The 24,802-nt window shown below is 41.3% G+C and overlaps 1 protein-coding gene across 1 annotated transcript in view; it reads left to right on the top strand.

Moving 5' to 3' along the window:
* Positions 1-24,802, top strand: part of ADAMTS12 (ADAM metallopeptidase with thrombospondin type 1 motif 12) — a 141,962-nt gene that overhangs the window by 42,967 nt on the left and 74,193 nt on the right. Inside the window, exon 3 of the mRNA XM_057364647.1 lies at positions 9,608-9,782. Coding sequence (XP_057220630.1) covers positions 9,608-9,782 — 175 coding nt within the window. The remainder of the gene's footprint in view (positions 1-9,607; positions 9,783-24,802) is intronic.

Raw genomic sequence — 24,802 nt, 5'->3', positions numbered from 1 at the left:
TTTTTTTTTTTTCTTTTTTTTTTTGTTGTGCTATGGGATACTGCATTCAAACCTAAAAGGCTGACTGCTGCTTTTAAGACAAAATGAAATGCCTTTATTGCAAAAAGTGTTGTATTTCCAAAACAGTGAAAGCAATCTCTTTGCAGACAAAGAATTATTTTGATRGAAGGTCTAATTCTTGTCAGTTTGAAATGAAACCAGTAATTTTTTCAACAGTGAAAACCTGTTTTTTTACAGAAATAGTTTACAAACAAAAAAACTCATGCATATCAAAACAATGTGAAATGGAAATCATAAATTAGTAATTTTTAGACTGAAACCTAATCCTTTGATCCTTTGAATTYGTGGGTGAGTTGCACAACTGAGACATTTTCTTCTGGCAGGCAGACAAAAGTGTATTCCTAGGAATGGTTTGGAAATGGGCACTTTTGAAAAGAAGTGGCTGATTGAAGATCTGAGACCTGTGGCAGTGCGAGGTCATCCCATAAGCCCAGCCTGCCCCATGGTTAGTCCAGGACAAGAAGGGTTAATCTGGAGTGAGAGAGGTGTGCTCACGTCTCCTGTGAAGTCCCTGAAGGGTGTCTTGGGGTGAWGTTGTGGCTTCAAGGAAAGAGAAATCTGGAGTGTGAAAGGCACAATGGGAACAAGCCCTTTGGACTGCAAAGAGAATGAAGAAGCACTGAACAAAAGAAGCCTCTTTTCCTTCTGAAAAAGCTCCTGCAAAGACAGCCTCTGAGCAGCAGATTGAGATTTCCTTGTTGGTGGAGGGTTTTATTTTTCCAGACCCCTGGCTTTGTCGACTGTGTGACTGATTTTCAGAAGGAAATCATGATCAGTAGCAGATKCCTGGCAAGAGGGGAAGGAGCAGGCTGGAAAGCAGGGATATCTCCTTGGCAAACAGGCTGTGTCTGAGCTGCAGGTGGTATTTTTCTTTTTAAAAATGAGGGACTCATCTTGCCTACGTGGATTTATCCAGCCATTTCTGGTACTTCTCTGAAATATTTCTGAATTCCAGTTTTTTATGGCATCTACCAGGAACTGAGCAAAGCACTTGACACAATGCCACGTGGCATCCTTGTTTCTGAGCTGGAGAGATGTGTTTGGCCCAGAAGGGCAGCTCTTTCCCTGCACCGTGAGCAGCAGGGGAGGGAGGGGATTCTGCCCCTCTGCTCCGCTCTGCTGAGACCCACCTGGAGCATCCAGCCCTGGGGACCCTGCACAGGAAGGATGTGAACTCCTGTCTTGGCTGAAAAAATGTTTTGTTTCCTGCCAGCTTGTTTGAAGCTCTGTACCTTTTTTTGTAGATAACCAACAGACAGAGATCTTCAGATTGTCTGTGCTGTTTGCTGCTGCTCCATATTGGGCTGTTTTCCAGCCTTTTTAGRTGCTTGTTACACTGAACCTGTTAAACTTGTTGATTTCCCATGAGCTTCAGAAGCACTTCAGAGTATTCATCTCCTCAGACACCCCTAAAATTTTGTCAGATCAAGCTCCCAGCAGAAGGATCCTGGAAATTCCCAGGATTTTTATGCTAGTCTTAGTGTAAGTAGTTTACTGAGTTACTGATTTGTACCAAATTTGATCTGCTTTTTATTGAGTATGTCCTGGCAAGTTTTGAGCAGAAACTTGACTATGAGTAAATTGAGGATTATTTGTCTTGCAGGCTTTTGCTTTTAATGGACTGGGCTCTTTGCACAACTTTTATTTCAGGGTATAGGSCATCTCTCTGTAACTCAGGGAGACAAATTAATTTTCTGCCTCTGAGCTGTAGAGTCTCATAAATTTGATGATCTATCAGTGTGTGCACTGTGCTTCTCATTTTGGTGGAAAGGGGTTTCATTCAGAATTSAGGCTTCACAGAGGGATTTACATCACATCCAGAGCGAACTCAAATGCTTTGTGCTTTCAAACTGAATCCAGTGCTGAATCAGATCAGCCTCCAGCTTTGGTGTGCACGGAAGGGAGCTGGGTCTTGTACTGGGTTTGTGAAAACATCCCTGGTGCTGAGCCAGATGCAGTCATGAAACCACAGCGTGCTCCTTTTTCAGGCAAAAATAACCAGGCAAATCAAGTGAGTGGCATCACTTCTGTGGGGATTGCCAGTCACCGTCCTGCGGCTTCCCAGACCGGCACATGCTGAGCATGAGCTGTGTACCAGAAACTGCACTTKGTCCTGCAAGTTCTAGATCTCAGATTGAATCTTGTTTTTATCAATTCATTTAACTTCTTCTCCCCTCTCYTTCCACATCCCAGTTCTTACTTTCAGTCCTTTTCTAAACAGAGACTGTTTTGTGGTGCAGAATCACTTTTTTGGTGTAGTGTGTCACTCCCATGCCACGGCTGCTCTCAGCCATGACTGAATTCTCCTTTTTGAATAAATTTTTGAAGGCATTTGGTTCTGATAAGYTCCCTCCCCCTTCATTCCTGCCCGGGGACAGCACAACAAGCTGCAGCTTGAGCATGGCTCGCAGTCTGTCTCAGGGCTGTGCAAAAGGAGCAGCTGCAGCCAGGGGCAGCATGGTTCGAGCTGCAGGTGTTGAACAGAATCTGTGACTCCTCCTGTATTCCTGAGGAGGTGCTCCCTTGTCACAATGCTGCTCCGAGGTCATCCTTTGGTAACAGAAAGTCACTTTTTGGAAAAGCATTGGAAAATAAWGAAGAGGCTGAGGGCATCAGTATGGGCTGCCTTTAATGTGTCCCCTTGAAAGAACAGTGATGGTAAGTGGTGGCATGACCCTTCCCTGGTATTCTGAAATTCATCCCCAAGCCCTGTCTGTGCTGTGCAGCCATTGGTTTCATCAGTTTGGAGAAAAGAGAGGCAGAAGTCTCCTCTCCCAGCACACCTAAAATGACAAATGCAGACGTAAAATACGCTGTCTGCTCCTGACACCACTTGTTGGTTTTGGGCTGAACGGAGTGAAGCAAGAAGAGCATCAGCAGTGGGTCAGTGTCATCCAGCCTGGTGTTGCTTTTCCTCACAGACTTCTGTTTCACCAAGCAAGATAATTTCTATGGAGAGGAAGAAGTTTGGTTGTGACCTCCTTCCCTTGCTCTGCTGGTGAGAGGAGGAAAGTTCCTGACAAACTTTCATCCACTGGAAAATGGGATAATTGTGCTTTCTTCCATCTATCTGCACACGTTGTGACAGCTGTCAGCATTTGTATCTCTGCTTTCTGGCTCTTGACTGGGGTTCCTGTGGGTCACAGAAACACAAACAATACTTGTCAATAGAAACAAAGCCACTTGTCATTTGATCAAATGTTTGCGTTTAGTTATTCTCTAATAAAGTTTGAACTCTGAGGTATTAACATTGTTATGCTCACTCGCTTGAAATTTGTTTTAGAATAAAAGTGAGCAGGAAGCCAGAACAGCCGTGGTGCTTTCTGTTTCTGTGATTAGAGATCATGTCTACTTTGTGGATCCTCTTGCTTGTCTTTTCATTCTTAACAAAAGCACTGTTGAGGCACGGAACCTCTTAACAATCAGGTGTTAAATCTTTACTCTTCTGCTTTAGATAGGCTTTAAATCATCAAACATAACCTGTTTTGCAAATGGTAAAAATTTACCGGCTTCCAAATCAAAGCTTCAAAACTTCTCATTGAAAGTCTCAGAGGGGATTTCAAATGCTGAGGAGTACAAACTATTACATAGTTAATTTGCATTTTCATGAAAGGATGTTCTGATATTAATGAGATTAAAAAAAAACCAAACAACTAGTCTGTACAATAGAAGCCCCCTGGATACAGTKCTTTCTGAACAAGTTTAATTAGAAAAATGTGATGAGATATTCCAAGAGTATTTTCCGGGAGGAAAACAGCTGTTGCTCTTTCTTACTCTCCCAAACTGTCTTTGGAGGAATTGGGCAAACTCTCTGTTTTGTCTCAGAACAGAAACACTCTTGAGTTGTTTTCCAATCCAAAATGAAGTAAAAACATGTTTGTCTCACTCTCTTGTGACTACAGTCAAAGTAACTTACTCTTGGAAAAGCAGAAGGTTTTTTTAAATTACTTTTTTTCCCCACTAGCTGCCATTAAAACTTGCAGTATAAAAACAGGGGAGAAGGGGAAAGCATAAATATGAGGAACAGTAATAAACTCATAAAAATATATGTTATTGTTCACCAAAGTGTGTCCTTCAGGCTCGATAGCAAAGCTGATTGATTTTCAAATTTATATTTAGCTTGCTATTATATTCACCCTGGGGCAGAGCTTTAGGCAATATTGCTTTTTCATTGTCCTTGCCTGATGCAGTGCCACTGTGACCCAGTTGACTTTTGCAGAAGGAAACTCATCTGGATATATTTAATTCTCAAGGTAACATCTTCCCACGATGTGAATTGCTGCGTGGGTCAGAGCACTGCTGAGGTGCACTCAGCCTGTCCTGGTGGGTGTCACCTCCCTGCCTTTGGACAGACCGGGCAGCCCCAAAAACTGCCACCCTGTCCTCCTCAGATACCCAGGGGAGTCACCAGCAGTGGAGCAACAAGGAAATAATGACAGAGGGAGCCTCAGATCTCTGGAATGCTGTGGAGTTCYGGCAGCTTTGTCTCTGCTGCAGTGTGGAAATCACACTGATGAATAAAAGAAAGGTTCAAACTGTGTCTGAGTTAATGAATTGTCATTAAACTGTGCTGTGCCATTGTCATTAAACTGTGCCATGCCATCTACCTGCTGGATGCTCAGTGTGTGGCAAACACACCTTGTTTCAACTTAATATAATCAGCACTTCAAGTTGTGTAAAATTTATTAAATATTGTCTTTGCTCTAATGCAAGACCATAAAAATGTTCAGTTATTGGTACTCTAGAGGGTGGTGAAGTTTTGCCTTGTTGGAATTTAGTGGTGTGCCTGAGCTTTAGGTGCAGCTGAGGAGGACAGTTTTTGCTTGTACTGGGTTTCAAAAAGTAGAAAATGAGAATGTGGAAAGAAGCAAGACAAGATGAAGTGAATGCTGCTGGCCCTGTGATAGAGTTGGAGATGTAGAAGCTTCATGTTCTTCATGATTTCAAAGCAGAAGGCTGCAGAGAAAATAACTAAAAAGGAACTTCATGACCACACAATTGTCATCATTTGTGGAACTTCTGTAACAAGAAAAGAAGTTAGGTGGGATATTGCTATAATTTTAATATAGGTGCAGCAACAGGCGCTCACGAATGTGGGAATAAGATACCTGGACTACTTGTTCTTGAGGAAAATCCCAAAATAATTAGAGGAAGTAATAATTGTTTTTCAAATGGACAACAAAGATGAATGATAGTGCAGGATGCCACGATCTGAATAAAGCATAAACAAAGAGATCTTTTATAATTACGTCCTCCAGGTTGTACATTTTCAAGTGAGTGTGTGGCAGTCTCTACAAAAGAGTAATTTCACAGAAAATTTCCTCAAGTAGAATTGAATGTACCTAGGCTGCTTCAGATTCTGTGTGGGATGCAAAGCTTGCAGTGAGTTGGAKCTCCACAGAAATTACTTCTGATTCAGAATTATTTAATGAACTGCATCTGTGGCACAGCAGAGGGGCCAGCGAAGGTTTATTTTGGACTGTTTGCTTCTCTTACATGTTTTTATAAAAGGTGGGGTTTTGAAATGCCTTAGCTTCTTAAACCTTATATTATTCTGKTTTTTTAACATTGTCCTAAAAGTGAGCTATTTGCATTTCCGACCCAAGCTGTGTTAAGCTACAAGGCTGAGTTTCAGTGTCACAGCACCTTCTTCACTCAGTCATGCTAAAAGCAAAGTTTTTTCTGTAGAACTGTGAGAGCCAGAGTGCTCTCCTTTTCTGTGGGTGATGTTCAGTTCATGAAAGTCTTTCATCAAATTGCTTAGTACCTAAAAACCCCAGCCTCTTTCTGTCTGAGCAGCATCATGGCAGGTCTGTTTTTTTCTAGCTTGGTGTGAGGATGTAGTGAAAAATCTCATCTGGGTGCTGAGTTTTTGTTTTGGCYGAAATAGGAACAGATGAGGAATTCAAAAAGCAAGATCCTTGGGGGAAAAAAAAAGGGATGTACAGAAAGGAACTAAGTGATTAGCTAAAATAAATTTAGGATGTGTAATGTTAACAGATAATTTACTTCACAAGYTCAGTTTAGATTATTTGCAGCTGCAGTTCTCTGGTAATGCATGTTTAGTATGTCACAATTTTTTCCTTAATTCTTTCTTTAATTCTATTATTCTAACTTAATTTCTCTTACCGTGTGTTACAGCTATAATAAACACCTGGAGCTAAGTACCTAAAGGTAAAATCAGGATCATACCTCCATGTTTTTGTTTCATATTGCTTCTGAAAGTCACTGCATTTTCAGAGTCTGTCGCTGCCTGGTTGTCAGGAATATGGTCTGAAATTTGTTGTCAAAAATATTGTTTCGTTTCAAGGAGTTGCACACTGTTGTCACTACAGATTTTTTTTTTGGCATTATTGTCAACATGATCAGTTATTGTAACTTTAGACTACAGATTGTTGTTTTTTGCCTCCCTTTTTCTCCTGACAAACACCCACTAATTCCAGCCCCTCTGGTCTGGGGTAGAACTGCAATTTCAGAATCATAGCCAAGGGTAAAGCTGCTCTTTCCCTTCCCACAGGATTCAGCTTCAGCTTCCCACGTGGAACTGACTGAAAAAAAAATATGCCAGAAAATGTATTTGAGAAACCCCCAAGCTTTTGACTGAAAGAAATATGTGAAAAAATACCTGCTTTCCACTGAAAAATGCAGATTCTACTGAGAAATAAAATAAGTCAGAAGTGTCCTGGGATGACCACTGTCCTCCACATGCGGTGTAGATGTGATGTTTTCATGGAGCTGTTTGTGCCAAAATAACAGGACACATGAATTAAAAMTCCCATTAAGTGATGTAGCAGCACTCCTGAGCACAGTATGGAAAACATTTTCAGCCACAGTATGTCAGAATTAGAGGGCAAAGAGTGAGCTTTGAAAGAGGGGAGAACAGCAATTTATAAAAACATTCTGTGGTCAAGAAGTAGATTCACCTGCAGGCTTTTAGAGAAACATTTTAGCCCCCAAACAAATACCATTTCTATTGCTGCATTACATGGTAGCTTTTCATAAGGATGTTCAAATGTGGAAAACTTCTCTGCAGTCATCTTTTTCTGAGGTGATAACTGAAGCTTTTCATAAATGTAAATACGAATGGCTTTTTTCTGACAAGGCTTTCATAACTGCCCTCCTTTGTGTATYCTGAGGCTGTGGGAATTCACTCAAAAGCAGGTAAAAAGCTCCTATGAAAAAGCACATATTGTATTTACATAGTTTGAAATCTAATGGACTTCCAATGAAAAATACTTGTAATTTTATTTGTGAGTCAGAAAAGAACATCTATGAAGAACAAAAGCAAGGACATGTTTAATCAGGAAAGGGGATTTTGCCAGTTCTCAGTGCTTTTTGGTAAGTTTAATGTGAAGATTGGTCTTTCTTTAATTTGGTCTCAGTTGGTCTCAGCAYTTAATTTCTTGGTGCAGGGTGAAAGTGCAAATATAAAGCAAGAGTTCAGTAAATGCTGGAAGTCTCTGGAAGCTTTTGGAAAGCACCTGTGTGCTGGAAATGAACTTTTCAGATTCATACAGTGAAATTCTGCTTTTTTTCCCCTGCTCCATAAAGCTTGTATAGACAGGTGAATTTTAACATGCAAGCATTCATGAGGGAACTTGAGGTTGCCACTAATATATTTATTTCACCTTTTATATGATTGCCTTGCCTTTCTTTCATCTACAGATGCACTTTGGCACAATAATCTGGTGACTACTGTCACTTGCTCTAAAAAAAAAAATTAGGGTCTGCAGGTGAAAAAGGCTGATTCTTTCTTGTTCCAGCTGGCTTAAAAACCCASAGAATAATCAGATAATTCAATCTACAACTGAACCCTGTGGGATGAAAAGGAATGGGCAAGGGCTTGTGAGGGTGCATTCCCTGAGGAAAGTCATGTACAGATTTCCTGGTCTGACCACTGCAGAGGCATTCTTGCTGTTTGGATTCACTTTTGCCTGACAGCTTTATCCAGCGTGAACATGGGATTTACTGCTTCAGTGGCACGACTCCAGTCCTGTGCCTTGATTTATAATTTAAAAAGAAACATGAGCAGTTTTTGTATGTTGCTTGAGAGTCAGAAAWCTCAATTTCTTTTTTCTTAAAAGTGAAACAAAGCCCCCTCAGGCAGTAGCTGTAATCCCAGATGGACAAACACGTGACTATGATGCTTTATTGGTGGATACAAGCCTTCAAACCAATGCCAGCCTCTGGCTTTAAAAYTGACTTGCATTGGAAAGAAAGGGTTTCTGCCCTTCAGAACTGTTAGATAAATTGTGAAATTACAATTGTGAAATTACAAAGTCACAGTTATTTACTTTCCAGGTTTGCTGTGGGATGTGTTGAGCCTGCTGCAAACAGACAGAAGGTATTTCACTGAGCTGCCTTTTGTCTCCTTCTGTATAGAGCCCACGGTTATTTTAGAATTTTGTAAGAATGTTTTCCTCCCATTCATGTGATTTCTTTCACATCCTTACCCTCATACTGGCTTTCCCACCCATCCAGGGAAGCGTTGGAGTGTTTCAAAAGATTTTTGRATTTGTCTGTCATTCTAGGTTTGAGTACAGCAGCTGCAGGATTTGAGTTTTACTGCTTTTTTTTTTTTTCCCTGATCCAGAACAGGCTGAGAGGGCTGCACTGACCACAGCAAGAATATGAAGAGGAAATAAAGCCATAAGGCTGGAATACCCCAGATTCCTGCCACATTCCCAGTGTGGTCTGGGCTGTCAGTAGACCCTTTGCTTTTAGATTTAATACTGCTCCATGTATCTTGAAGTGGAAGGGCAATACAATGATTTTGCAGTGTTCTCAATCCCTGCAAAAATGCTGAGAAACAATGGATCGAGGCCACGTTTGGTTGGAACTGTCTCCTGGATAACACAGAGGGAGGTGTGAAATTCCTGTGTAGTCCAGATGGGTATCCAGAGCCCTGGATTTCAGGGAGGTTGATGCAAAAGTTACAGCACGTGAAATGTTGCAGCTTTTGTTAGCTGGTCTATTGTAAACTTTTAATGGCTCACAAATTCATGAAGACCTTTATTTTTTTTCCATTGCATGCCTGGGGGCCGGTGGGGGTTTGTAGTCCGAGTCCAGCAGGGACCACACRGTCCAGCCCCTCAGATGGGCTGGGTAATTGACAGTGGAATTGCAGCTGGGAGCTGAATTTTGATTTGTACTTATGAAACAGCTTCTATTCCAGTCTTGTTCTTGGGGGAATGGATGCAAAACACCAGAAGGACAAGATGCAGCTCTTCCTCGTGCATCATGTTTGGCAAATTAACTTCTGACCTTTTAGTGGCTTTGTAAAGATATGAGAGTCTTTGCCTCAGTTTCAGGTTATTAGAGAGGAGATATTTTTTCTGTTTCCCTTTGGACTGTTACGTCTTTGTGGGGTATGAAACAGCCTTGATGCATGCATCAAAATAAATACTGAAAACGTCTTGTGTTCGTATTTTTGCAGTGTAATGACTGGCTTATGAGAAAAGCTCGGGGATGGTGGCATGAAGAGTGTATTTATTTTTGACTTCTGGTACTGAGCAGGAGAGATTAACTCTTTTGTGCTTATTTTCAGACTGGATATTTCCATCTGCCCCACRGAGATTACTTCATTGAGCCCGTTAAAAAGCATCCACAGGAGGAGGGAACTCCCCATCCCCATATTATCTATGGTGCAAATAACCTTCAGAGGGCTTTGAGGAGAAGACGGGCCATCCCAATGGAGAAGGAGCAAGCATGTGGACTAAATGGTACCAATTTTGCTGGATTTCTGCCTACTTGCTTTCTGAGTCTTTTTAAGCAGCTTTGTTTTCCAGTGGTGTGTGTCTTTCCTTCTGCCAGGCTTTTTAAAATTCTGTAAGAAAAGATTATGCAAAACAAGAGCATCTCAGTCAAAACGCCACAGGAGCCACCCATCTGGGTTCCTTTCTGAAAAATCTTCCTTACAGCTGCTGGGATATGTTTTTCATACCATTGATCCTTTCTACCCCTCATTTTTTTTCCAACCAGAACTGTTCAGTGAGTTTGAAATTTGGATTCTTGAGGAGTTCTGCGATGACAAGATTTGCAGTCAGCATAATGTTTAATAAAATGTGCTCACTTCATGCAAGTTGTGTCCTCTATATAAAATAACTCCCCTCTAATCCATGGTTTAAACTTAGGATTTCTAGATCCTTTGTGATTGTTATCAGAATATTTAAAGAGTTTTATTATTCTGAAAGTGAAGTAGAGGGCATCAGAGTGAGATTTTTTTGGTAGAGGTAGAATTAGCTGAAATATTGTCAAGTAGTAATACTCGGGATTGTATCTTTTGGGAAAACAGACTAATACCCTATGCTGGGAAGAAGGAGTGAATCTAGAGGGTAGTTGGCACCTCTTAATTACAAAATCAGTCCCTTGATTCAGTAAAATAATTTCCTTGATTTATTTCATACAATTTTGTATCAGTTCTCTGGTGTTTGAGGCTTTGAATCTGAGTCTGCACCAAGCTTTGTGCAGGTATGGAAYTGGTAGGGATGGATCAGTAATTACCTACATGACCTAAGGCCCAGGTTATGTACAAATAGAGCTGCAGAACACACAGGCATGTGTTTCTGTCTTTCACAGGTCAGTGGTTTAAAAGAAGTTGGTTCCTTTTCAGGAATGGGGAAATGAAATGAGGAATGTAGGAATTTTTTAATCCTCCATCATGACTGCTGCTGACATTTTACTGCAGTGGGATATGAATTGGTAAATTAAAGTAGCAAAGAACAGCTTGACCCCGCTGTATTTCCTGCCGTAGACATGCATGGCACTTCTTGTTTGCTGGCCCAGGGTGGTGCAAAATGGTAATGGGGAAATGAGAAAGCTGATGGRGGGAATTACTCAATATTCTGTGACACTGGAAAGGTAGAGATGAGAGGAAGCCATAAGAATTAATAAGAATGCCTAATTAATTTTTCATCTAGTAAAAATGTACATCTACTTATTAGGAAATAACCCTGGGTTTGCAAAACCAGGAGGGTCTAATGGTGATGTTTATCTTGGTGTAAATTTCAAACAGCTCCCTGAATTTTCATTCCTGCTGATGAGTGTTGGGATAAACAAGAGAAATTAGTTTAGATTTGCCTGTGAAGAAAGAGGAAGTTGTTCTTGCCTACAGTCTTCCAGGTTTCTTTGACGGGTGAAATAACATCTGTATGCAGTAATTTCAAGAGTGGAGAGAAGATAGGAGATTCCAGGGAACATGATGTGTGTTGGCTTTGTGTGCACTGCTTATTTTCTTTCTACCTCTCACTTTTAGCCTCTTGTATATTTCTTCAAAGTCCTGCAGAATGAGAGAGAAAAAGACTGGCTGTACCTGGACAGTGGAAAAAAATGAGCATAATTTCCCTTGATTTCCTCACTCTGACTAGCTAAGTCTGCTCTAATGGGCTTTGCAATTTAAACTCCTGTCTGATGTCACTCATTCCAGTGTGACAGAACTGCTTCTGGTGATAGTGTGTTCATGATATTGCAGGCAAACAAAGATAGTGTCTTAACAAAGTAATATACTGTAATTACTGTTTCTATTTTAAACTGAGCCAGTTTAGAGGTAGTATCTGCTTTTGATCAAGCAGTAATCGTGGCTGCCATAAAAATTAAATAATCAGCGTGAAAAAGGGCATGGGGGTAAAAGCATTTCCTTCATTGTATTTTTTCCCTTTGTGTGATAGGATATAACCACTGTGATTCCTCAAAGGGCCTTAACTTCCATGATGTGTGTTCTGTGTATCCTGGGATGCATCCAGGGATGYAGGGGAGGGAGGGGATTCTGCCCCTCTGCTCCGCTCTGCTGAGACCCACCTGGAGCATCCAGCCCTGGGGACCCTGCACAGGAGGGACAGGGACCTGCTRGAGCCAGTCCAGAGGAGGGACACCACAATGATCAGAGGGATGGAACACCAGGGGGTTGCTCAACCTGGAGAAGGAAAAGCTTTGAGTGACCTAATTGTGGCATTTCAGTACCTGAAGGGAGCCTGCAAGAAAGATGGGGACGGTCTGTTTACAAGGACCTGGAGTAACATGACACGAGGGAATGGCTTCAAACTGAAAGAGAGAAGTTTAGATTAGATATTAGAGAAAATTGCTTTATCTTGAGGGTGATGAAGCTCTGGAGCCAGTTGCCCAGGGGAGCTGTRTGGATCCCTGGCAGCGTTCATGGCCAGGCTGGATGGAGCTTTGAGCAGCCTGGTCTGGTGGAAAGTATCCCTGCCCATGGCAGGGGGTGGAACTGGATGATCTTCCAGGTGCCTTCCAAACCAAGCCATTCTGTGTTTTATTACCTCATCTCTGTGTAGACTTTTCAATAGGGATAAAAGAAAGAAATAATTCAGTGTCATATTCTGTTTATGCTGGTCATTGTCAGAGCAGTTGCKCTTGTTAGAAGTGAAATCAGGAATGAAAAGAGAAAGTGAGATAATTCTTGCTTTCTGTGCCAAATGCATTCACTACTTAGGCTTTGGTGAGTACTTTGYGTATAAATAAATTTTAAAGGTAGTAAGCTGGCTCTGCCACCTTTTCAGGATTTCATGTACTTCATGCTTTTGAGGCTGATGCCAGGAAGCTCATACACTCACATGGCATCATAAATAGCCTAGAATAATGCCTTTTGTTATCACTCCAAAGCAAAACTTTTTCAATTTGCAGTTCACAGTTAATAGTAAAAACTAATTCTGTTTTACAGATTATACTTAGTTTTGTGTTTTCAATCCTAGTATTGTCCCTGCTGAGCTGGGGTTTAGCTGATGTAGAGTTGCCCACTCTAAGTTTTACAGGAACTGGTGTTCAGATGTTTTAGTCTTACGGGCTGAAATTCATCATACAGAGTGTCTGCATTTGTTTATTTGAGCTCTCATCTTTTTGACTTTGGAAAATTAAATAAGATGCCTGAGTTATTTCTTGTTTGGTGTGTGCCCAGGTTCAGGTGTAGTGGTGATTTTTGCTTGGAAAAAGTTCCATTGTCTGGAGGCTTAGGAGTCAGTGCATAGAGTTCGGTGTTGACAGTGGAAATCTTTTTGTTAGAAACTAGCCTGTCAGGTAAGGAATATGAAGAATAGTTGCATAGACAAAACCAAAGGGAAGGAATTATTACAGGAGGGAGTAAGTAGAAGTTGCTGATTTCCTGTGCAGTCTTTTTTCAGGGGTTTTTTTTTTTTTTTAATGCAAGGTCTGTTCTTTTGGAAGAAACGTTGTGCAACAACTTTTTCAAGCTTTACTTTGGCAACAACTGCATGAATATCCAGGGTCCAACCCTCTTGTTAACTTCCTCACCTACATGCAGTAACACTTCAGAATCAGTGACATTCCTTGCAATTATTATATTAATTACTCGGTAATTGTTAATGTCTTTAACAGTTTCAGATACTTGGAGGAAAATTATTGTGATGAATTACGTAAATTAAAACTTGTTTGTGCCGTACACTTCCATTGCTGCTCGGGGAGCTGCCAGATGACTCAGTCATTAGCTGTATGCAAAACTGAGCTGCTAATCTTGAAACTAACAATACTGTACACTGCTAGCACCTGTCTTACTGTGCCATTTGAAATATGTGTGAGAAGCAGCAGAAAAGATAAATGAGACSTGACCCTGTGCCTTATAAAGAACTTCTTTAATCCTTTGTGTCCACAGCAGAGGAAATTGTTTTGCTCTTCTAAATAGGTTATCTTAAAAACTTGACAGTGCTCTGAGGTGTAATGCAGGAGGAGAGGAATTATCCTTTCTTCAAGAGAAAAAGAGAAGACCTCCCATTTCTTCTGCTTCTTTCCATGCCGTCTGTCACAAGGKGTTGGTTTTGTTTGTGAGCTGCAAAATAAGAGAAATTTTTGTGAAGTTTGTGAGTGACAATGGAGTGAGGTAATGAAGGTCTTCCTGACCAAGTGCTACTAAGAGGGGACTGATATAACCCAAACAGTGGGACTGGGTTTTTTTGGGCTGGTGAGGAGGACAGGTCACTGTCATTCACAGGGAGAGAGCAGTTGAGTTTATTCAGATTGCAACCCAGTGATTTCTGCAGTTGGCTGTAGTRTATAACTAAGGAATGAAAGGTTTAGGGTCTTAAAATAGATCTCTGAGAATATTTAATTGGAGCTTTAGGTGTACAAAAGTTGTCATCTGCTTTACCCTCATTTTGGTGTTGAAGGATTTGATAGATCAGAAGTTAGCATTAGTTTGGGTTTGAYGTGGGTCTCCAATTCCTTGTCTGCAGAGGAGTTACAAATCTTAAAACTGTTTTGTTTTTTTGGTTTTTTTTTTTGTTGCATGTGGAGCAGTTTTCCTCCACAATTGGAACTGTGATGGGATGGAAGAAAGGAGRCAAGAGGCTGGCTGCTGTGTGAAGGGAGCAGAGCAACACTGTCTGCRCGAAACTGTATTTTAAGTATTTTCAATGATGGTGGCATAGTTCATTTAACAGAGTCCAGAATGCCATTTCACTGTTTCAGACAGTAACTACCTGTTGTACTCCCTAGGGATTTGTCTGACTGCAGTACTTTATTCAGTTGTGGTCTTGCTTTTTTGATGATTAACTTGATACTGTCAAAGGCTTCTCTTCAGTTTTTATGTCTGCAATCGTACAGCATGAACTAGTAGTACTGGCTTTTGATCCTGAAATCCTTAATTTAATTACTTGAAGGAAGAAGGGGGAAGAAAGCCCAGGACAATGTTTTATTTTCGAATAATAACCTGTCTTCTTTTTTTTTTAGAAGTACATTGTGGCCAGTGTAAGCAGCTTTGTTTGAATTCCTGGTTATTAGCTCAGAACACATGGTTCAGACTGTGTAGCTTCTGTCTCTGTTAAAGAAAGATGCTGACATTTTTCCCAGTATTTGTTCGTGCTGTATTTAAACATCACTTATAAACCAAGTTCATTTGATTGGCTTCTCCAGGACACAGAGACTATCATTCGTAGCATGATGAGTTTGCACATTGGAATTTAAGAACTGAGGTTAATTCAGCCTCAGTCTTGGGAAGATCACCTTTCTCTGTGCATAGCTCATCTTCCTACAGCTGGCTCTTCTAAGCTGTTCATGAGATGCTAGCCATGAAAAACAGAGCAAATAGGGACATTCAGTCAGAATGACCTCTGTTTTAAAGCAGGGACAAGGAAGCAAACATCTTGCAGAAGAACAGAGAGTATCGCTCATCTCTGAAACAGTTGGCATTGAGCAGAAATAAGTGAATGCCTGCTTGCGCAGACAGCAATATATAGCATTTCAAAGGTGGGGTACCTGGGTAACAAAGACGTAATAACTGKTTTTTCATAGCAGTTAATGAGGCAATTGCTATCAACAGGCACCAAAACATTTCCCCCTCTCCAGTCAACATCATGGAGTGAAATCGAAAGATTCTAACTTTGTTTCCATTTTCAAGAATACACTGGAGGTTTTTTTAGTTGCTCTCAGTACAGGTAGAGGAGAAAAGCATAAAATATTTTAAATAAAATTTTGTGTAATTCTTTCTCTCCAGTTAAATGAGAAGGAGTCAAAATTTGAGGCTTACCAAAGTGGATCTGAAATTTGTGCTGGCAAAGGTCTGAGATAGCAGTGCACCTGCTTTCCCAGTCCTTGATTGTTTCCTCATGTTCTTCTCCTTTCTTATGGAAATTTACTTCCAGTAGTTCACTGAATTATTAACTCCTATTAATTGAAGCAAGGTGCATTCCCTAAGTGCTTGTCTTACACAGGAGGTGAGGGAGAGAAATGTGGCAACACAAGATTGTGGTTATAAAGTCATGACTATCACTTCTGCCACCAAAAGGCATCATATATACTACCTCACTCAATGACTGAATAAATTTTAAAGTTCTGTGCCAAGCCACTTTCTAAATAATATGAATCAAAACTGTAAGGAAGGAGAAGTTTTCCTCATTGTGATTCAGTAGTCTTTCTGTTCAGCCACTGTGTCACTGGGAAGAAAGAGTGTTTGCTACACCATGCTTGCTTACTGTGTTTGCTTTCCTGTAGTTTTAAGGGAAGTCTGTGATCTCTTCCATGGCTTCATTGAAAGTTTGCTAAACTACTCCTCAGATGGAGTAATCTCAGTCCGCATCCAGGCTGACTTAGTTCAGCATTTCTGAATGCTCTCTTAGAGGAATATGTGGTGCTCTTGCTGTGTACCCACAGCTTTCCTTATCAAACTGTGTGTGATGCTATTGCACTCCTTGAGGTTAGCAATTGATTGGGTAAACAGCTGCCTTAGTAATGTAAATGCTGAAATGATACAGTATTGATTTGGAGAGCAGTAGAACYCCTTTAAAATTATACTGCTGCAAATCACATCCATCCCTTTCTCTTTTGTAGAATAACAGTAGCCTTGAATAATTGTGAATCATATTTTCACTGTTAAAATAGAAAACCCAGAAAGCCAGGCTGCATTCGGTAAACACTTTTGATTCAGGAGTTCGAACATTTGCTCAGAACACTTGATCCATTGACAGAGTAGTATTGGCAGGGATGTTGAGCCTTCAGTCTGGTTAGGGCCAGATCTCTCGGTCATACTGAACTCTCTGTGAACCTTCTAAYAAGAAACTACAATTACCTTATTATTTCTGGGCAGAACACAGCTTTCCAGCTCTTCTCAGAAGTGCTGGACTCATTCTGTGGGGCTGATGAACTGACATGGGCTCAGTGTTCAATATTAGTTTTCCAAAGTCTGCATGTCCTTGATGAGCCTCCTGTCATACATGATCCATTTTAAAAAGGGTCTGAGCTCAGTTTTTCTGCATGAAACGCTGTGTCCTTGGAGCTTTGTCCCCTCCCTGCTTGTGGCTGTGTCCTTCACTCTCAGTGTCCCAGCAGCTGCTTGAGCTTGGATGCATTTTGTGTGCTTGGAGAGACGCCTTTGGATCAATTTTGCTTCAATGGTAGTCATAATCTTCCTCTAGATTTTAGCTTTATAGTTAGCTGGGAATGAAGGGAGCTGCATAATTTGGAGGTTATTTTTTATATCCACCACTACTTAGGTTAATTTGTAAGGCCCCTCTTTTTAGGGAGCAGGGGGCCACATTGCATTTATCGCACATCACRGACAATTGTTTGGGCTGCATGGATATTCTGCACCCCCGGGCTGTTTTTGAGCTTTACATGCTTTTTTTAAATTTTTTTTTTTAATTTTTTTTTTTTTAAATTTTATGAAAAGGAGTTATCTCAAAGAAATAGACATTCATCTTGATGCCAAAAAACAGGTGGCCAGAAGATTTCTGTGCTAAAAGGTACAGCAGATATTTTCAGTGGAACTATTTKCTTGCATGTCCAGGTTTCTCTGTGAAAACATAAGAGAATGTTGATTTGTTTATTCCATTGTCTTATTTATAGTTATTACTTTTCTTCTCTTGCAAATACTCAACATAAACTTGCTTCAGCAAAGAACATGTAATCAGGTGTTTTAGCTGAAAAAAGTAGGCATTCCTGTGCTCTTTAAACRGCAGTGATGAGGTCTTTGTGCACATAAATTAGACTGCTGCAGAAAGTCTCTTCTAAGCTGTTCTAATCCACATCAAGAAACATTGTCCCAAAAGTAATGTTTGTACAAAATAAAATGTCTGAAGGCTTTTATGTCCTGTGTTAATTCCTTCTTTCTTGTAAAAAACGTCTTGTTACAATATTTTGCACAGCTGCAAAACAGCATTTGAGCTGAAGCTGCAGAGAGATATTTTTATATTTTAAATACTTTAATACTTTAAATACTTTWAAAATAYTTCTAAACACAGTTAAAACACAGCRTCAGCTTGTCTCCCAGTCTGCCAAAGGTGAAGTTAGCAGCAAGATTCCTGCCTGCCCAGACATTAAAACAAGCTGAATCAAGTTCCTTCCWCTCTGATCTGCACTGTCGTTGGCTGAGCCCCAGTCTGTGTTCCCCTCAGCTCTGTGGAGGTTTGGGTTTGAATCAATCTCTTCTTTCAAGTACTGCAGTTTTAACAAGGGATCATTTTCTGTATTATATGCCTGGCATTATTTGCCTGACATTCTCCAGATAAAATATTCACTGAAGCACTCTCTGCTTTCTGACATTTTCTTTTCAGTGTCCCAGTTGCAYCCACTGCCCATGGTGAGGTGCTTCTGTCAGTCAGGTCTTCCTCAGAGTAAATGGAAGATGATGAGAGGGCTGAAATTTTGTCTGACAGGAAGGTCACAGGAAAGAAGGGCAGGAAAAAATGGGAGTTTTCTGCAAAGCCTAGACTGATATGATTGACAAGCAGCTGAAAGCTGTAGAGGTGGAAATAAGCTTTATACTGGGGAATGGGTTACTAAACGACCTCTTCCTCAGCTGAGGGGTGTAACTTGGTTTTATCCATTATTATAAATATTTTGAATATTCTTCTCTCCTTAAGCTATAATTGGTAGTACTCTTTTATGATGAATGTGAACTGGTTGTTTCTTTCAGGCAAACTTGGATTTTTCCCTCTTTCTGGTCCAATGCACTTACATACCTTTATCACCTTCAGGCTTCCTGGAGACAATAGGAGCCAGGGACTATTTAAAAATGAAAACTGAAATTGTCATTTTGAAAAAAAAACAGAGGCTCAGTCTGTTGGCAAGGCTTTGTTTGATTCTCTTTCCACAGGAGTACAAATTTCAAAGTTCAAACCTAGTTCTTAGCAAACACTTTCAAACTTCTTGGCATTTTAGTGTAGGAGCCCCAGTTGCTCCTGTCTGCGAAGGATTCTGGCATCGTCTTCTGCAGGCARTGAGCTCAGGGAGTTCAGTTAATTAAAGCTGATGCTAGTGGTGAACCTCAACTCCGTGCATGACAGAAATGGAAGCAAATTAATGGGCTTGTGACAGCCAGCAGGTTATAGTGCCTCTGACAATCAGCGTCTAATAGGAAACTGGAATCAAAGGGAAAAGTCACCCTCAAAACTGTCTAAATCTGGAAACATCCTTTAGCCCGTGCAGTTGTAGTCATGAAGACCTGAGTGTGACACAGGTCACCCGAGGCTRCTTTTACCCCAAAAGGATTGCTCATGCAAGATGCCTGGTGGCAGGAGTTGTTACCCTCTCACCTCAGAGACACTGCTGGCTGCCTTCTCCGAGATGATGTGATTTATGATGTTCCTCCCTTTGCTCCTTCTGGCAATTTACAGATGCTTCTGTCAGCTCTCCAGTCTGTCCCTGCTGTGCTGTTTCAGTGTCTCTTGTCTGTGTGTGGGTGCCCCTCCAGTGGCTCAGTCAGGCAAAATGAAATCTTGTGTGCCGAGCTGGAGCGGGAGAACCTCAACAGTCACCTCTCAAAATGTCATGAAGCTGGAAAATATTCTTCTCAGGACTCACCTCTAAGGATGGAAAATGTTAAAAGCAGTGTGTGTCTAAGATTCTCAAGATGTCATATTAGCATAATTGGTTTTGGGGACTGACCAAAGTCTCAGGCTCAGGGGGATGTTCCCGTCTGTGAGAGCTGTGCTTTCAGTGCTGATGTTTGCGGCAGAGGCACAGCGGGGTCGGGGCTGAGCCTTTGAAGGCTGCAGTGCTTGGTAACATCATCTGACCCACAGGACATTTGGCCTCAGCCAGGGACAGGGAGGCCCCTCAGAGTGCTAGCATGCATTTTCCTTTCAGCACACCAGTGGGGTTGGTGTATTTTAAATGCAGTGGGGAAATGGAATGGAAAAAAACAACAGCTGGTCCGGAGAAAGGCCAAATAAACTCTGTTGTGTAAGCCCAGAGATAAGAACGTTATAGCACATGCAGCATTTCTTAATGATATCATATCAAACCTTGAAAGAATAGCATTTTGTTTCAAGAGTCAGAATGCCAGAATGCCTTTCTCTTCTTTTCCTTAGTAACCTAAACCAAACTAATTAAAAATCATCTATTTAACTATTAACTGTTTAACTATTACTTCAAAGACTATTCTGTTAGTAGCTCTTTCTCTTTTATGTCACAGACATTATACATTAATTCAGTTGGAATACTTGACATTCTGAAACTGGATTTTGAACACTTGAAACTGAGATTTCAGGTTTCAGGAATGATGGGTGAACTGTAATTGCTGTTTTTCATGTATAATGAACTTCAGTGCMGGGAATGTTTACTGATGATGGATTCATGAGAACGTGGCCTCTGTGTCTGCAGCAAGGCTCGAGCGTGGAGGTCTTCAGACAKGTGCAGGAGGGTTGGGAGATGGAGAAAATAAAGCACAGAATTTCACTAATTTGGCACCTGTCACTCAGCACTATCCCCACTCCCCATCTTCCTTTCAAATTTCATYTCACATGATGGTGATCAAAAGACTGAATGGCCTACAGTATTTTAGGGAAATATGTGTTTATTCTAAGTGTTTCTGGGTGATGAACCAAGGAGTAGGATTCAGCCATTTTCACTCTTATTTATATATAATGGCTCATGCTCATCTTRCTCCTCACAATCCTTTCATATTGAAAATAAGTCATGATATCTTTGAGTGGTATCTGGAAATTCTTCATGGTTTCAGAAGAAGCAAGGGGAAAAAAAGGCAGTTGAAATTTAAATGCTATAAATGTAATAACATTAGAAGTCAAACACAAGGGTTTGTGCAGTTCATTAGAATAGCTAATTAGTTCTGTTATAAAATAAATGGCATTACCCATTTGTTTGCTCTGATAGTTCAGGTATGATTTCTGAATATTACTGTCTGTTGGTATCTTCAGACTGATTTGTTAAGGTTCTTACATTGTAAAACTCAGTGGTGGCAGGTGAAATGGTTAGAGATGCTTTTCTTGTAGGCTTGGGTTTTGCTACGGAAATTGCTTTGGTACTGCCCTATTTCTGAGGTCCWCAGATGAGAGCAGAATAGTGACAGACTGGAAGGGATGAAGCAGGCAGAGCTGTCAGCTAAAATGCCTTTGCAAATGGTGTTGGATTTCCATCACGTGGGAAGCACAGGTCTGCGTTAATTTGCTCTCTAATGGCACTCTGTGGTCCAGCACGGTGTGTTTCATACTCCCTTGCAAAGAAAGGCGTGGAGGATTCTGTTTCCTCCAGATCTGCAGACTTTTCTCAGCCTGCAGTCAGCTGCTGGTTTGCTGCTTGRTGTGAGGACAGCAGAGGGGAGAGGTGAGCATCCTGCATGTGGAGAGGTTGCAATGGGGATTGCAAAAACGACTGAGGTGAAGACTGGAGGGAGCACAGCTGAGCTGCCTGTGCCAATGTRAGGGTCTCAGAAAAGGCTGTTTTTCCTTGATTCTCAGACAGGTCTGGCAYCATGACCTGAATTCTGTTGTTTTCCAGCCTGTCTGCTGTGCCATGTCCAKTGTGCTGCAATAAACTCTTGTTTGTCCCACTGTAAACTTACCTTTGGCTGAATTAATGAGCAGGTGCAATCTGTGGAATGAGATCATTGCCAAAATCCTGAGAATGTCAATATCTCATAGAATAGCTAATGTAACTACCTAATCTCATCTTCACTTCACTGAAAAGCCAAGGACACTTGTTTTCCCACAATTTTCGGAACATTTGGAAAGCACAGATTACTGTCTTGCTCTCTGGCTTTTAAAATCACTCTTAAGTACTTTTAGTGCACACTACCTATTAACTGTGAGAAAATATTTTTGAGAAAACAAATGTGAAAAGGAAYTTTCACATTTATATGGTGTTTATACCCATAAGCTAAACAAAATGTTGAAATGCAGTGCTAAAATAAAATCTGGCAATTTGGACAGGGAACACTAATGGACCTTCTGTTCACCTACTTGGATGACAGAAAAACTTCTGTTTAAAAGTTACAGGGAGTACTGCAAATGCTTTGTATTTGGTTTCAGAGTACATTTCTTCCACCTCCTTGTCCCTGTGTGTGTTTTGCTRGCAAATTGTATGATACATTTTCTTTGATATACCATAGCTGCTTCTACAGCTGACATAGAGAATAGCTTCTGGTGAGTTCTGAAAAAAACAAGCATCTCTCTTCTCTGTTGATAGACTTTAGATAAGTTGTCGAAAAAAATGCGAAAGTATAATTTAGATTTTTTTAACATTCTCCTTCCTTTTTGTGTTGTAGGTCAGAATTTCAAGGTAGCTAGCTGAAAGTTTTTAAACTGTTGATTCTAAGACCAGGAAATTCTCATTGCTAGTGGTCAGTGAAATAATCCCACATGTATTTTACTAGATGCTTCATTAATTTATATAAGAAAATGCACCCTGATACATTTTTACTGAAATATTTAGGAGCTGAGGTAAGGTTATTTCTTAACCTGTCAAGTCTGCAAATACAAATTTCTGCCTGGAACCATCTAAAAAAAAAAGACAATTAATTTTGTCTGCTTTATGTTTGGACTTGATATCATCTGTTTCAATCTAGTGCTTCATAACTGGACTACCATTTTACAGCTGGTGAACTCTCTCAAATCCAGTCTTGAAAATAGGTTTTAAATGGAATTCTTGACTTATGTTCACAAGTGAAGGAGTTCCAGTAGACAAATCTGTCTTCTTGAAATCTACCCAATGTTTTTGAGGTGGCAGTTTGAAAAAATAAGGGATGACAGTGGGGCTAGTTTCAATTAGGCTCCCCAAATTTTGTACATATGCATGCTCATTAAWCCCTCTGTAGACATTTTGAAAGAGATTGTCTGAAATATGTCACAGTTAAAGTAGTGCTTTTTGAAAGCTGAGCTAGAAACTATTATTTCTTATAAATGTGAGTATATTTGAGTAACTGAATGATAAAATACTCAGAAAATACTAATCCAGTACCAAAACGTGTAGCAGAAACCTAACATTAGAAACATGTGGAGTAGGTGCAAAGTCATGCAGTTTATATAGTAAACATAAAGAGATCCTCTTTAATAACTTTTCCTGAGGAATTTTGTTTGAAAGATGCTTGTGCTATTCTCTACAATATATATTCTGGTGGACTGTATTACTTTTTATATGTAAGGTAAGTGCTGCGCTGGCATTTATTCTCATAGTGTAACACTGGAGATATTCATGYTCACTACTATTCCCACACAATGAGATCATGTTTGTGCTAATCAGTGAAATACTCTGGTATTCTTTGGCACTGTTGCCAAGTAGAACACAGCACTCTGTGTGCACACATTAAATTTTCTCAGTCTCTTGCTCTGAGCGGCCGGATCCTGATTGCTGAGAGGAATGGCTGAGAGGAATGACCCCTGTGCCATGAGCATTCACACGGTTACAGCAGGTCTGACAGGCACAACTGTCTCAAAACYCTAAGGTTTTGACACTTTGAGCAGTTCAGAGACTCCTGGGGATGAGCCGAGCAGCGCTTTCTGAGCTGCCTTTGACCCAGAACGAGCCCGAGTGCAGTGGAGGCGTTGGTGCAGAGAGTGCTGACATCCAGAGAGCTGTCTCAAAGTGCTGTGAGGGGTTCAGATGCCTGGACTCACTCCTGGGAGTCACAGCTGAGCTGGAACCTTGTCGAGTGTTCAGTGAGGGGAGTTGTTTGGTGCTTTGGGAAGGGAAGAGGTGCAGCTAGGGAAGGAGGCACAGCAGAATGCTGCGAGATCAGGACAGGGAGCAGAACAGGGGTGGGATGATGTGAAACAGCTTTAGTTCATCAGCTGCACCTTTCACAGATAGTTTCAAACCAAACTGCTGAGATTCAGTTTTTGTGAGGGTGAAGCTTGGAGCTGGAGCAAGGTCAGCCTGCAGGGAGGCTGCATCCTCTTCTGGGGCCACTCAGCAGCCTGGATGGTCACAAGTGGGAGCATCTCCCAGCTGTGCTGTGCCGCCTGCGTGTGTTTGCCTCTGACTTCCTTCCTATCCCTCCTGGAGAGGAGGCAGGAGCAGCTGCTCCCAGCTGGCTCTGGACTGATCATCTGCAAGCACAGAGAGGTGCAAGTGGCTGAGTTTGCTTTATTAACTTGAAGGAACATGCTGAGCCAGTGAGGAGTTCSTGTGGTGCTCAGGTTGGCTCTTGGAGACACAAAGGAGGCTCTTAAACCCACTTGACATTTGTGATTCTGCATGGGGTGGCATAAGCAGACAAAACAGTGCTGGGTGTACCTTGGGATCCAATTTGTGCAAGATCCTCTGCCCGAATTAGGGTGCAAACAAGACCATATGCTGAAGTAACAATATGGATTTTATTTAAAAATGAACGTGAGGGAGAGAAATAGAAGTAGCAGGAGTAGGAGGGGGAGGGTGAGATCGAGCAGAAGATGGTCACYATCTATGGATCAAGCACCATCCCATGGGTCCTTCCTCACTCTCAGCATCCTGGAGCATCACCTTTATACAGCCTGAGTTCTGGGCAGCCACGGGATGGTCACAGATGGTGTTCCCATAGCTTGGGGTGGTGCACATGTGAGCAGGTGCTTCCCTTCTCCTGGTTTGCCTCAGCAGTGATTTTTGTCTGGCTGTGTTAACCATGATGTGCTAACCAGATCCTGCCTCTGCCAGCCCTGGAATAGCGCATTCCTGTTGCAAATTCCTCCCTTCTGTGCTTGACTCAAGTTCTCACTGTGGTGCCTTGCCTTATGACAGGTTCCATATCTGTGATCTTGACACTGTTTGAGACAGGCACCTGTGCTCTCTCAGCCCTTAAAAAGGATTGGTTTTGTCATGACGGGCGTATTCCAGGGAGCATTTTATGAAGGATACCTGTGTGGAGGGATGTCTGGGTATCTGCCTTTCCTCAGTTCTTGCAAGGCTGAAAAAGCAGGTGGGTGTGTGTGTAGAGCAGCAGTCTGCCCTCTCCAGGGAGCTGCTGTGGTTCACTGAGGTGTTTGCAGAGGGCTGTTCTGTGATTCCATGAACTAAATGACAAAGCAAGTAGAAACATGAAATGACAAAGCCTCTGGTTTCTCTCCTTCAGCTC

Source organism: Malurus melanocephalus, unplaced genomic scaffold (assembly GCF_030028575.1).
Source record: "Malurus melanocephalus ecotype Western Australia unplaced genomic scaffold, MMel_1.1 scaffold_41, whole genome shotgun sequence".
NCBI classification, from domain to species: Eukaryota; Metazoa; Chordata; class Aves; order Passeriformes; family Maluridae; genus Malurus; species Malurus melanocephalus.
This window is presented reverse-complemented; position numbering and strand designations above follow the sequence as displayed.